This window comes from Benincasa hispida, chromosome 4 (genome assembly GCF_009727055.1).
Source record: "Benincasa hispida cultivar B227 chromosome 4, ASM972705v1, whole genome shotgun sequence".
Classification (NCBI taxonomy): domain Eukaryota; kingdom Viridiplantae; phylum Streptophyta; class Magnoliopsida; order Cucurbitales; family Cucurbitaceae; genus Benincasa; species Benincasa hispida.
Window position 1 is genome coordinate 26,918,619 of NC_052352.1, and position 14,586 is coordinate 26,933,204.

Here is a 14,586-nt window from a genome sequence, read left to right on the forward strand (position 1 = left end):
AATACCAAATATGTATACTATAAAATCGGTTAATAATTAAATGTGCTAATACTAATAACCTATATTCCTTACTATAATTGTTGACTTACAAAAATGTTTACTGACTTAAATATTAATCAAATAAGTAGACATAATTTGGTTTAAATAAGCAATCATTCCAAGGGACATATTTGGTACTGTCATGAACGGTTTGATATTTTTTAGAAGCTTGGAGTTGATTAAAAAAAAGTTGTATACTTGAAATTTAAAAATCAAATGAAAAGGGCCATCATTATAGCTTAAAAATCAATTAAAAATTAACCAAAAAAAACTGTGCACATGATTTGATTGAAAAAAAAAAAAAAAAAAAGAATCGTCAAAGGAAATTAATTACAACATGATAATTTACACCAGGGAGGGAGTAATGTAGCAAAAATAAAAAAGAAATTGCTAAACAAAGAAAGATAACATCAGAAAACAGGGCAGCCATCGACAAAAACTCCTTTGGCAGATGGGCAAGAGGCCAAGGGGCACCCATCAATATTGTTTCCCCACCAGTCAATGCCCTTTGATCCCAACGTAAGAAAGACGAGTATCGTAATGAAGGCAGTTCCAGCATCCAACCCACCGGACAAGATGTAATTGTAGCGCTTCCACCACTCTGTCTTGTATCTGAAAAGGAAATACCCAAACACGAAACCACAGATCAACCAACTCGTGAAGTTCACTGCGTTAGCTGGTGGCATCATCGACGTAGCCCCCAAAAGAACTGGCATGTGAATCAGGCGAATCCAAGTGTGCTTCGGAAACATCTTGTGTGCAATCCATACAAGCAACGGGCCAATCGCTCCACCAATGAAGAACCAATTCACAGCTCTATATTCTCCAAGATCTCCAAAGATTCTACGAGGCCCCACAAGCCCCCATATTACAGAAGCATCGAAGAACACTCGATCCATTGGGCAAGTCCAGGGGCTATTTTCTGGCAGCAGGTTGGTGTCACACAAATCTTGAATCGATCCCATCAACCACCAAGCAGTTCCAACGTATACTAACACTGCTATGATCGTCCCTACAACCTGCAGTAAAGTTTATTTGTTATGAGCAACTTCACACACTTAATTGGATGTCGTATTTGATATTGTAATATATATAATTTTAAGCTAAAGTTACAGAAAATTCACCTGGGCCATGAACATTGTTCTCGGTGGAATCTTCATGTAGTGGCCAAGCTTAAAGTCAGAGAGAAATGTTAGAGCTTGTGACATACTGATATATCCATACACCTTGAAACACATGTTGGCCACCGGGCGTTCTGGATACGCATAACCAATAATGTATTCTGTAATAATATTCAAACCAGGTGTCTGCAAACAAGAAAGACATCAATTAGATTGAACATGATGAGTAAATTTTTCATAATGGATCTCTTTTAATCGAAACAATTATAGTTTGGATTTGGTATCCCATGGTTCACCTGATTTGTGGTAGCATTAATAATGCCGATGGGAAGGGTAAAAAAGAAGGCAATAAAACAAGCTAATAGTACACCCCACCAAGGCAATTGAAGTGATGCGTTGTAATATTGACAAGTAAAAACGGAGAGACCAATGTTAAGCACAAGGATGACAATGAACCACCATGTTGGTACTTGTTTATAAGCTCGCATAAGCTTTGTATGTATGTCAATCTTTCTCTTCCCGCCAAAGGCACTTCTGCTTTGGTTCCACAACTCCCTACATTTAATATATTAAATCAATCAATTGGACAAGGTTACATATAGTTTCCTATATTTTATAATTTGAAGTTTTGTGGATAGGTTACCTTCCATTGAAGAGAATGACATGGACAACTGTAGCAGAAAGTGTGGCAAATCCAAGACCATAAGTCATTGCGAAGAAAGTACTAAGATTTACAGGCCCAGTTGTGCTGTAAACACCTCGGTCAAGATGGAAATTAGAATTGACTATGCTTGAAATATTATAATGCAGACCATTAGCCATGAAAAGGCTGCTTGAATATATGGGAAACTTCTTGGCACCGTAGACATTAAACCAATAAGTGAGAGGTGTCATGACATACATCACGAGAACAAACCCCACTGCAACGTTGGCGGTAGCAAACCAAGGACTAACTAAGGGACTTCCAAGGTAAGATGAAATTGTCGACCAGTCTATCCCGAATGCACCGAGTCCAAGGCCATTCATGCCAGAACCCATTTGATGAAGCAAAAGAGATTTGGAATTAAACCAACACAACCAAGAGAAAGAGGTAAGCATCATGAAAAGATAGCCAGGAAAAATATAGTAGGCAAAGCTGCAAATCATGGCCAAGATAAAAAATTGTGTAAGAGTAGTGCTTCGTTTTGGTCTCTTTTCCTTCTCATGCAAAGCCCTACAAATCTCAAAAGTTCATTAATTAGAAATTTTATATGAACGCAAAGAATAAAAGCTTCATTCAACTAAAACAAAATCAATCTCAAATAGAGCATGATAATAAGAAGTCACCTAAACAATGAGGCCTGAACCAAATTAGATGGCCACCACATCTCCCCTGGCTCAACCAAATATTTCCTAAAAATTCCAGCCCAACCGAATCCAAGAATCTACAACCAAAAAATGATATAAAGTTTATGAACATTGCAACAATTTTCACAATGAAAAAATTCATGTCTTTTTGACAAGATAGAAGACAATATATTACCACATTTTAGACAAAGAGCCAATAAAAAAATGGATGAGGAGATTAACCTGAGTGGTGAGCATAATGAGCAAAGCAGGAAGGAAGGTGAGTTGTCTCCTATAGAGCAGCTTAACCGCTGTTAAAATGTGGGTAGCATAAACAGTGCCAGCACCAGAATTGGCAAAAATGGTAATCAGAACATGCTCCTTTACATTGAAGGGTCCAGGATTCATAGTGAAGTGGAATCGTGTGCCTTCGAAAAAGGGTCGAGTTGGAAGCGTCTTGGCCATCAAATGGCCAAGGGGCACAACAGCTATCTGTGCAGCAATCGAAGTAACGGACAATGGGTTGGATCTGTACCAAAAGAATTGGTTCACAAACGAGAGTATGACACAAGCTGCAATCCCCAAAACCCACATTCGAAATGTGAGAACTGGCAAATTTGGGTCATCGGTTTTCGATACTGTAATATCCACCTGCTTGATCGGGCACTCCTCATCGACAGTCACTTCCGCAGGCTCCGCACTTTGAATCTCAGATACACTAGCTGACATGCTAATAACTTGTGTTGTGGAGTGCAAGGTGACACTTTCCACTACGACTTCACTACAAAACCTGCATAATCAAACGAAAGTAAATCAAATTGGGAGATTAAATATGTAAAAAGGAATAGAATAGAGAATAATTCCTAAAGAAGTCAAGATTCTCTATTTCAATACATCCCATCGATGTTCAATATTTTAAAAGAATGGCCGTTATTATAACAACTAATAAATCATAATTCATAAACCAAAGCAGTTACAATATGGTTTGTATTTTTTCAGCATTGGAGTTGAATTCTTATTTAAATAAAAAAACGTATGTTTTTGTTTTTTAAAATTAAGCCTACTCTATTTTCATCTTTTAAAAAATCAAATCAAATTTTAAAAACTAAAAAAATATTTTTAAAAAATTGTTTTTGTTTTTGAAATTTTCCATTCATGATAAAAAATGTGTATTAAATAGACTTAATTTTAAAAAAACAAAAATTAAAAACCAAATGGTTACTAAACATGACCTAAAAATTTTTCATTTTTCACTTGGTTTTTTTCTTTTTAAACTACAGTAAAAATGAGATAACCAAATAAAGAGGTGATCTTAAGCTTCATTTTCACTCAAGTATAAATTAGCTTTAGTACCAAAAAAGAATTTTTATTTATTTAGTTTTTTTTTTTTACTACAAAAGTGTTTTCAAATCTAAATATATATGCTCTTAATCCCATACTTATGAAAAAAGAGAAAACCCTAAAAAAGTTTTTTTTTTTTTTTCCTCATGGCTTTCTTTCTCCCTCTACTGTGGCTTTTAGAGAGACCACCACCTCCCCTAACCCATTCTCGCCGGCGACGACAGGAACCGGAAAACCACCATACAACGGGAGAAAAACCGACGACCGGGCAGCATTTTCGGCAGTGTTCCGGCAGCAGGCGAGGCGAAGAGAGAAAAAAAATAGGAAAAAAGGGAAAAAAAAATAAAGGAGATGATACATATATTATAAAAGAGGAAGAAAAAAAAGAAGAGAGAATACAAACCTCAATCTGTTGAGCTTGAAAAGAAAAGGGTGAAGAATATGTTGAAGGGTTAAGACCCTTTATATTGATCAGAATGCTAATCCTATTTAGTTGGGGATTTTTATTTAACTTCACTTTAATTTCGATATCCATAACAGAATAGGATAAGGATTTTTATATTTTATTTAGATTCTTATCTTTTTTTTAGCGCAATATAATTTAAATGGGTTTACTCGTTTGTTTTTTTAATTGTAATCTTTAGATGCATTAATCGATTATTATAGATGTTCGCATCTTAAGATAATTTTGTTTTTTTTTTTTCCGGCAGGAATTTCTATTAAAAAATATCATTAATTTAATTTAATTTAATTTAAGCTACGTACTTTTTTTAAAAAAAATTAATTTGAGCTTTTTTTAAAAATTAATATAGTTTATACTATTTTTATTACAAAATAATATATATTAGTTTAAAATTTTTATTCATAAATATTAATTCAAATTTAAATTTGAATGCATCCTAACAAAAAAATGATACATATAATTTACCATATTTATTTTTAATTAAAAACGTAAATAATATATATATATATATATATATATATATAAGAAAAAAAATGAAGAGTACTAAAAAAGAGTAAAAAAGGAACACCCTCCAAAACCATTGATTTATCATTCATAAAAGTATTTTAAGATACTCGAAAATCTTTGGATGCCAAAGGCATATTACATGAAATGTAATAATCTAGATACCTACTCATAGAAATTTTGGATGCTCACGAAACAAAAGGCGCTAATCCGAATTGAATAATTTTTTTGATATATTTTAAAATTAAATTATCCCTTGAATTCATTATACAATTATTTTCTAGATAATTAAAATTAATTACAAATTATTGAACTAAGGACAGATTATAAGTTGACACATGTTCAAATTGATATGCATCTTTCTTAAATACAATAGTTGAATTTTTAGCCAAATTTAAAAAAAAAATAAAAATTAAGAGCTACTTTTTTATTTATTTTTCAAATTTTGACTTGATTAATCATAAAGAAAGATATTTAGAGGTAGAAATAAGATTATAGGCTTAATTTTCAAAAACAAAAATAGAAAACTTACCAATGGATCCTATATTTTTAAAGTTTATAGTTGTATATACTAATATACATGTAATTTGACAAATCAAATATACTTGAAGATAGGAATCCATACATGCAAATAAATATAGTATCATAAAATGTCCAAGATAAAACTGCATTATTTTTCGAACATCTACATTCAACTAACAAATTCCTAGAAGATTGGGGTGGATTTTTTTATTTTTTTTTTAAGTTAAGTATACGGCAACTTTCACTCTTAAAATAGTTCATAAACGTAATTCTAGAATCCAAAATTTTATGTTCTTGAACGCAAATTGTGTTAAAACTTTAATCTTTAGTATAATAATAAAATGTTAGTCAACCTCACATTATTTTTAAAATTTATGATGGTATCAAGAAAGAAAAAATCTAATATTATCAATTGAGTATATATTTATTGGGTCTCGTCAGGCGCTATTTCTTGCCCAAAAAAAAAAAATGATCCAAACAAAGATTAATAAAATTATGACCACTATATATTAAAGTCATCCCTTCTTTAGTCCTTTATCAAATTAAATGTCTTTTATTTATCACTAGATCGATCATAATGGTTAACCAAATTCAAAATTTGAAAATAACATTTTGAAAAGTAAGCCACAAACTAACCCAAAAACTAGACCAAAAAGTATTTTCCCATTTGTTTGGTATGAAATATGGAATATGTCAAGCATGATTGTATAAGGAATTGAGATGATAATATAATTTCAAAATAAATGAGAAAATTAGCTAAATTGGGTCTTATTTAAAACTAAATCAATTTAAATTTGTGTTACACTAAAATAATTTGGATAAAATCCAGGGAATTTGCCATGAATGGTAAATTCAAAATGTATAATTAGGAGTACGTTTTTTAACATATAAAAAATGGTAGATATGACAAAATTCTCAAATTTAAATTTTTGTTTATTTCGTATTCCAATTTTGCCCTTTTAATAACTTAAGTTTTTTAGTTTATCAATCAACTAATATACTACATTTAAAGTATATTAGTTGTGTATTTTTTTAATTGATTTGTATATTTTTTGTATTTTTTGTTTGCAGCAATATGAGTTATTATTCACTTTAATTTTTGCATTTGCTACATTATTTTATCCCTTTTATATTTCCCCCCCCTTTTTACATGATGTTATTCTTTTAATTTTAAGTACAAATGTACAATAGGTCGGAGAGATTCAACCAAAAACTCACTAACACTCAGTTTAGTATACTCATTTTGACAATTTGGATGTGTTTGACATAATTAGAGGAAAAATGTTTATCAAAAAAATCATTTATGATTTTCAACTGTGTATCAATAGCATATTAAGTGTATCGAGTATATCAGACATATACTAGTAGTGTATCAAGTGTATATTAATAGTATATCAAATGTATATCAATAGTGTATCAAGTTTATCTTATAGGTTGAGTTTTTTTTTTTTTTTTTTTTTGCTTTTTTTTATAAAATTAATAAGTCTAAGTTATGGGCTTAATTTTTTAAACTTATTTTGCCAGATCTGTAATAAGCCCTAAAATCTAATAATATATGGAGATTATAATTGAATTGAATCTAAATAGTCCTTCTCCAATGGTACTCCTATTTAATTGGGGATTTTGATTTAAGCTCATTTTCGATTTCATAACTGAATCGGATTAGGATTATTAGATTTTATCCATAAACTATTTTAGTATAACACAATTTTAAATTGGTTTAACTTTAAAACTAACCCAAATTGAATAATTTTTCAATTTATTTTTAATTTAAATTATCATCAGAATTCCTTATGAAAATTATACATAATTCAAATTAATCACAACATTACAAATTATTAAATTAGGGTCGGGTTACAAGTTGATACAATGAATAAATTAAAATTAGAACAGAAATTGGCCAAACTACTCTTCTCATGAGATGAGTTTTGATCCCCATTCTCTAATTGTGGTACTAAAAAAATCTTAATATTATCTATTAAAGTTCAAAATAATTAATAATACCCTCTTGTTTCATTTTTTATGAATCAACAAGATCACTTTAAAATTTTTGTTTTTATTTTAAAATTCTAACAAGGTAGTAAGAAAAATTAAAGAGAAAAATAGAGTAAGAATTAAGATATATGATGAAAAACTACAATTAATATAAACAAATTGTTCAATATTTTGAAAAGTCATTAAAATATTCTCATGTCTCCGATCTTCCCTTTGAACTATGATTAACAATATTCGAACCAATGTACTCAGATTTGTTTTAGCCGTATCTCCTCGATTTTGATTAGCAAAATAAGAATTAATGCAAATAAAAGTTTATAATTTAGGATAAAATGTATTTGTCCCCGAAATTTGAGCTTAGTGTCTATTTGGTTTCTAAAATTTTAAAAAGAACACTTTAGTTCTCAAGATTTGGAAAATACTCCTAAATGATCTCGGAGTTAATTTGACCATTAGTTGACTAACGAAAAAATGACATGGTATGTTGAGTAGATAAATTTTAAATGAAGTGACATGTTAGGTGAGTTTTCTTTTTTTTTTTTTTTCTTTTTCTTTCTTTCTTTCGTCCGTCCTCTTTCTCTCTCCCTTCTATGGAAATCAAATGGGATTCCTATTTCCATGAAATGGCACTATTTGGAAAATACTCCTAAATGGTTTCTATCTCCTTTATTTTTTTTAAAAAAGTTTTTTAATATATATTTTGAGATTCAATTGGTTTTTATCTCTATTTGTGAAGAGAGGGGGAAGGAAGAAATTAATTTACGAGTGAGTGAAAAATAGACCTATGATATTTTTTTGGAGGAAGGCATGGAGGGGAGAGAGAAAGAAGAAGGGAGGAGAGAAATTAATGGGATCCATCACTACTACAAAATTGGATTTTAATGTTGGTTTAAAACAGACATTATAGGGGTACAATATCGATTGAAAACCGACATCGAAGATTGTGTTATAAAAGATATTCAATGTCGATTGTCTTTAATGTCAGTTTAAAACCGACATTATAGATGACCAAGAATTCAATGCCAATTATCTTTAATGTCGGTTTTCAACTGATATTGAACATAATCTTTAATGTCAGGTTTTTGCCTACAAATTATTGATAATTGTCTATTATTAAATGTTTGTCATGATTTTTTTATTTAAAAAAAATGCATATACTTTTTTTTTCTTTTTTTTTTTGCGCTTTGGCACATGTAAATCAATAAAATTTTAAAAAGTGTATGCACTCCCAAAATACACTCCCAAAATATTTGCTTAAAATCAACCAAACGTGTCTCACCACACACTCTTCAACATAATCCAAAATTAAGATCACCAAATTTGAAACACATAATTAGAATCAAATAAGAATCAAATAAGAGAAAACGTGCAAGTTTTCATTTACAAATAATTTGAATCTAAGGCTAGCCACTCTAATTACAAAATTTTAAAAAATATGATAGCAAAATTACAAATGCAGAAATTACAAATAAAAAAAATAAGCTTCTCCCGCAAAAGTCCAGAATTATAACCTATAATTATAAATCCAAATTTAAGTCCAACCCTTAGGACCTAATTTCATTCACCAAAATAACTAGTTAACTCCAAATAGATTATCCAAAGTGTTGCTTGATTCGAATGTCACTTCAAAACTACAACTAAGTAATCCAACCTACGAAAAGTTCAATAATAATGATTACAAACCCAAATTCCAGCAACTATATAACAATTCCAAAAGAATTTCAAGGCCTCAATACCTATCAAAACGTCCAAACATCGTTAACTTTGCTAGATAGTGGTTCCAATCCCTTGAAATCTTTGAATTGAACATAAAAAATTGAAAATAACTCAATCATTAGACCAATACTTTAATGTGTAATAAATAACTATTAATACTAACCTCCAAACTTACCAGTGATCGGTCTCAAACCTATTGAACAACTCAACTCCTTCCAATACTTCAATCTAACACAAAAAAAAAGTGACAGATATTACTAAGTCAATGTCAAAACTTATTGAGTGTTCAAAAATCTTAAAACAAATCCACCAACATCGACCAAAATATTGTGGGCAACAATGGAACAAACCCAATATCCAATAGCAAATAAGATATACCTCATATACTTATCGAAAATTTTACCGAAATCGATATTCATCTGTTGGACAGTACATTAATGTTCTCCAAATCTTGAATCTAAAGCCGAATCACAAAGAGCATCAATCAATTTGGGTAAAAAACTTATGGGTATTCAAAAATTTCCAAGAAACCCACTAAAGTAATCAAAACTCACCAAACTTACCAAAACCTTACCCAAAAATACAAGTTTCCAGCGAGATGGAAAGTAGATTTGGTGAGATAGAGTAAAGCCCGCGATTGAAAAAAATCTGTTACAAAGCTGGACCTCGACGGCGACGTGAATGATCAAGACAACGACGAGCGGATCTAGCTGGATCGATTTGACCGGCGTCGAAACTAGTAGCAAACAATTACAGATCTAGCAGTGAAACCCGAGAGGGAGAGGGACTGTAGCATTGTTGCACATGAGTGGCCGACGGCGATGATGAGATCTCCCGGATCGAGTTGAGAAGGGAAGTCGCTTGGACGACAACGATGAGAGAGAGATGACCGACGGAGCTGCTTCGCATGAGGGAAAAGAGAGATTGGACGAGGAAGGGAGAGATTGGGTGTGAGAGAGAGATCAGGAAGGGGATTTTGGAGGCGGGCATTTGAGATAATTTTTAGGATTGCTTTAGGGCATTTAATCCTTTTACTTCTTTAAAATAATAAGTCAACTATTCTTGATATTTTATTCGTGTCAGTAAGAGATTATTATACTTGACACAAAAAACGTGTCAAGTTATGGTTCGTGTGAAAATATTCAAAACCCATCGATCTCCGCCTTTTTAACCCTTTTACTCGACATTTTTTTCCTAAAGGTCATTACTTGACATTTTTTTCCAAAGAAATGTCAAGTAATTAAAAACTACAAGTGTAAGTAATGTAGATTGTGTAGTAGTGGGAAATAGAAACATTTAGGAGTATTTTCCAAATCTTGCCACTTCATGGAAATAGGAATCCCATTCGATTTTCATGGAAGGGAGAGAGAAAGGGGATGAATGAGAGAGAGAAAAAGAAAGAGAGAGAGAGAAAAAAAACGAAAACTTACCTAAACATGTCACTTCATTTAAAATTTGCCTACTCAACATGTCATGTCATTTTTACATTAGTCAAGTAATTGTCAAATTAACTCAGGGATAATTTAGTAGTATTTTTCAAATCTTGAGAATTAAAGTGTTCCTTTTGAAATTTTGGAGACCAAATAGACACTAAACTCAAATTTCGAGGGCCAAAAATGTATTTGCCCCTAAATTGTAAATTTTTATTTGCATTAATTCTTATTTTTTGCTTATCAAAATCCAGGAGATTCACATGATTAAAGAAGTCAAGCAAGCTTTAATTATAAATCAACCAGAAGGAAATTGAATATAACTTAATTACATATGGAGTATAATCACAAAAAATCATTTCAGTCAAAAGATTTCCCATGGTATGTTTAAGACATCACAACTTCATCATCAATCTTATAAAAATATCTTATGAAAAAATAACAATGAACAAAAAGTAGAAATTTACTAATCAATCCCATGAAAAAGGAAAATGAAAATCACCAATGTTCTGTTCTGGGCAACCGAAATTTACAGATTGACACTGCTTTGGTTGAACAATGCTCATCCTTGGCATGTAAAGACGGAAAAACAAGACAAACCTCCGCCTTCATTTCTCGCCGGTACTTCTACAGGAGCAAGAACCAAAATGGAATAAAAATAAAAATAAACGACATTTAAAAGTAGCCAAATAAACAAGAAAATCTTATACTAATAGAGCATCTTCAAACAAATTCTGCACCTCATGTGCATTGATACAATCACTAAACATTGAAACATGGAAGTTCAAATACATGAGAAGGGAGCAAAAAAGGGGGAAGAAATGTATAAGATATATCGAATGGGAAGATCAAGTTCTAGGGCCTAACCAAGTCATGCACAAAAATTTCTGCCCCCATCAACTGTAGCAAAGTTAAAAGCCACACATCAACTATATAGAAAATAATAATATAAATCCCAAAACCACATTTTTACCTCTCCTCTTACTCTTCCATCAGTGCACTCCAAGTCTATGGCAATTGTTCAAGGCTCAATGCCAGCACACTACGCGACCCAAATGCCCTTGGTAGTTTGGACCCTAAACCAATTCCAAATGAAAGATTTAGGAGAGGCTCAGTTTGTTCTGGATATTCAAATCTTTCGAGATCGAAAGAACAAAATGTTAGTAATATCTCAGGCGTTGTATATTGACAAGATGCTTGTCAAATATTCGATGCAGAACTCCAAGAGGGGCTTATTGCCTATCAGGCACGGAATTACATTGTCAAAAGGCACCTCAAGAGGTTGAGAAGATGAGACAAATCCCTATGCATCTGTCGTGGACAGCTTGATGTATGCGATGTTATATACTAGACCTGACATCTATTATGCAGTGGGGATAGTTAGTAGATATCAATCTAATCCAGGATTAGATCACTGGATAGCCGTTAAGAACATCCTTAAGTATCTACGGAGAACAAGGGACTACATGGTTGTGTATAACCGGTTCTAAGGATTTGATCCTTACGTGATACACGAACTCTGATTTTTAGATTGATAGGGATTCTAGGAAATCCACATCAGGATCAGTGTTCACTATTAACAGAGGAGCAGTAGTATGGCAAAGCAGGGGTGCATCGCGGACTCCACAATGGAGGCAAAGTATGTAGCGGCTTGTGAAGCTACTAAGGAGGCCGTTTGGCAGAGGAAATTCTTTTGACTGATCTGGAAGTTGTTCCATACATGTCGAAGCCCATCACACTTTATTGTGATAATAGTGGTGTGTGGCTAATTTTCGAGAGCCTAGGTGTCATAAGCGCAACAAGCACATAGAGTGAAAGTATCATCTCATCCGAGAGATTGTGCATCGAGGGGACGTGATTGTCACGAAGATAGCTTCGGAGCACAACATTACTGATTCGTTTACGAAGGCCCTCACGGTTACAGTGTTTGAGGGTCACCTATAGAGTATGGGTCTATGGGACAGACCACGACTAGACTACGGCAAGTGGGAGACCTGTCTCTTATACACATCTAGATGTGTATAAGAGACAGGTCTATGGGACAGACCACGACTAGACTACGGCAAGTGGGAGACAATGTACTGGGCATACTGGGCATGTTATGCCCTAGTTTATTGCTTGTGTACTTTGTATTTTTATTATATTTTACACCCCACTAGCTTTAGGTTAAGTGGGAGATTGCTGGGGTTGATGTCCTAAATCTCATAGGGTCATATAGTTTGTAAACTTTGTATGAACAAACTCTTTATGTGATTAATAAAATATATGATATTTTATTCACTTTGTCTATAAAATATGTGATATTTTAGTTGCATTAACCATAAACCAATAAACTAACATCCAAGATTATTTTTGTAATTTAAACTTATATGTGGAGACATACGGGTGGATCATGTTCAAGTGATAACCTAAATGATCTGTAGTATATGGATAAGGTTGGGTACCTTATCCTAGTGACACTATGAGTATAGTCCGCTTTGTAGATGTTACAATTGTTGCAAAGTGCTACAAATGATCTGATCCTGATCATTCATGTACTAGACATGCGAGCGGGGATATTCTATACAAAGGAGTTTATATAAGACCGAACCAGGAAATATTTAGTCACATTATATAACACCGTTCATAATAGAGACTTATATTTCACCAGGATGACCATAGGTAACATGACCTGAATCCTGAGTGAGTTGTGAACTCCTGTCTATGAGGGCGGTCCTTTGATTTGTATGGATGAGAGTGGCCAGATCGTCGACTCAACAAGCCTACCATTTTGGGCATTCATCTGATTGGGGAGTTGGGAACATAACTGCACAAGATGGAATTCACTCCTTTCCCGAAGCAGAGGTAAGTAGATAAATTGCTCCCTTAAGGGCTGATTCTGGGTCTTGAACAATGTGACGCCACACCCTTTCCTGACCCGAGAGGGGTTTAGTCATAGTAGGACTATGATCTATTATTCATTAGAGGAATCAGTGATACTTAAGAAGTTACATGTAACTACAAGGGTAAAACGATATTTTGGCCTAGTTGTAGTTACGAGCAATTTGTGAAGGGTCATCGTACTGTTAATTGGTTATATCCAATGGACATAGAAATCTATTAGTAGTGTGAAGAGTGCAGCTGTCGGTCTTTAATGGAGTGTCTGGTAGTTAACAGATAGTGAATAATGTAATTAAAGAGTTTAACTAATTATTCATGTACCGTTGAAGCTGCAAGCTACAGGTCCATGAGGTCCCCTTGGTGGCTCAAAAAGATTTATAAGAATCAATTTTTGGATTAATTTGAATTGTTCAAATTAATAGAGGAATTTTCAATTATATATGATATAATTGTCATAATGTATTTGATATATTATAGTTTAATGGGAGGAAATTAATATTTGAATGAGATTCAAATATATTTTCTATGGATATGATTCATAGTTGTTAAATTCAATATAAATATGATTTATATTAAATGTCATATAATAGAGAAAAGAAACTATAGTTTATATTGTATATGATACAATATTAAAACTATAAGTTATATGTTATATTTGATATGACATATAATTTCATATAAATATAATATGATAAGTTAGTTATTATATTTATTTATATTATATTATTATTATTTGAATAATAAGGAAGGGAGTTACAACTCCTTTCCCCATCTTTTCTTTCCACCCACTTTAGTGGGGTGGTTATTATTTTATGGCAAAAGGAATAAAAGAAAAACAATTTTTCTTTTTCTTCTACGTTGAACTTGGTTGAACAATTGAGAGAGTTTTACATAAGAGTTCTGTATCTTTGAGTTGTGTGTGAAAAGCTCTCAATCTTCTTCTTCCTCCACCTTAAGCTCCTTCCCTCTAACCAAAATAATCAGAGCCCACCATTCCTGGGTTCTCACCCTGAGAATACCGAGGACTCAATTATGGTTGTGTCTGATTTTTTATTCGAGGTTCGTGACTGTTCGAGGGAGGTTTCGTGAAGAAAGGTTCTTCAAAGGTAATGTATCTTGAACCCTTTTCTTGAAAAAGCATGCTGTAATTTAACTTTAAATGCATATCTATTTATATGTTTACTGTAAACTTTGTATTCGATAATTAATGTAATTTGGTCGATCCACTTCCACTCAAGGTTCTCCTCAC

The 14,586-nt window shown here is 32.4% G+C and overlaps 1 protein-coding gene across 1 annotated transcript; it reads right to left on the reverse strand.

Annotated features, from left to right (window-relative positions):
- Nucleotides 1-398: 398 nt before the first annotated feature.
- Nucleotides 399-3,215, reverse strand: LOC120076602 (oligopeptide transporter 6-like). The gene is made up of 6 exons (XM_039030478.1): nt 2,730-3,215; nt 2,487-2,584; nt 1,804-2,373; nt 1,457-1,715; nt 1,164-1,346; nt 399-1,058 (listed from the first exon to the last, which is right to left on the reverse strand). The coding sequence occupies exons 1-6, from the start codon at nt 3,213-3,215 to the stop codon at nt 450-452; spliced, it is 2,205 nt and encodes a 734-aa protein (XP_038886406.1). The 3' UTR covers nt 399-449.
- Between the last annotated feature and the right edge of the window lie 11,371 nt (nt 3,216-14,586).

Bases quoted from the DNA above. Each gene is read 5' to 3' on its own strand.
- LOC120076602 (XM_039030478.1), bottom strand. From the start codon at position 3,215: ATGTCAGCTAGTGTATCTGAGATTCAAAGTGCGGAGCCTGCGGAAGTG. The intron at 2,585-2,729 runs GTTAATCTCCTC...TTTTGGTTGTAG, and splicing joins TCATTATGCTCACCACTCAG to ATTCTTGGATTCGGTTGGGC. The intron at 1,059-1,163 runs GTGAATTTTCTG...ACTTTACTGCAG, and splicing joins GAACAATGTTCATGGCCCAG to GTTGTAGGGACGATCATAGC.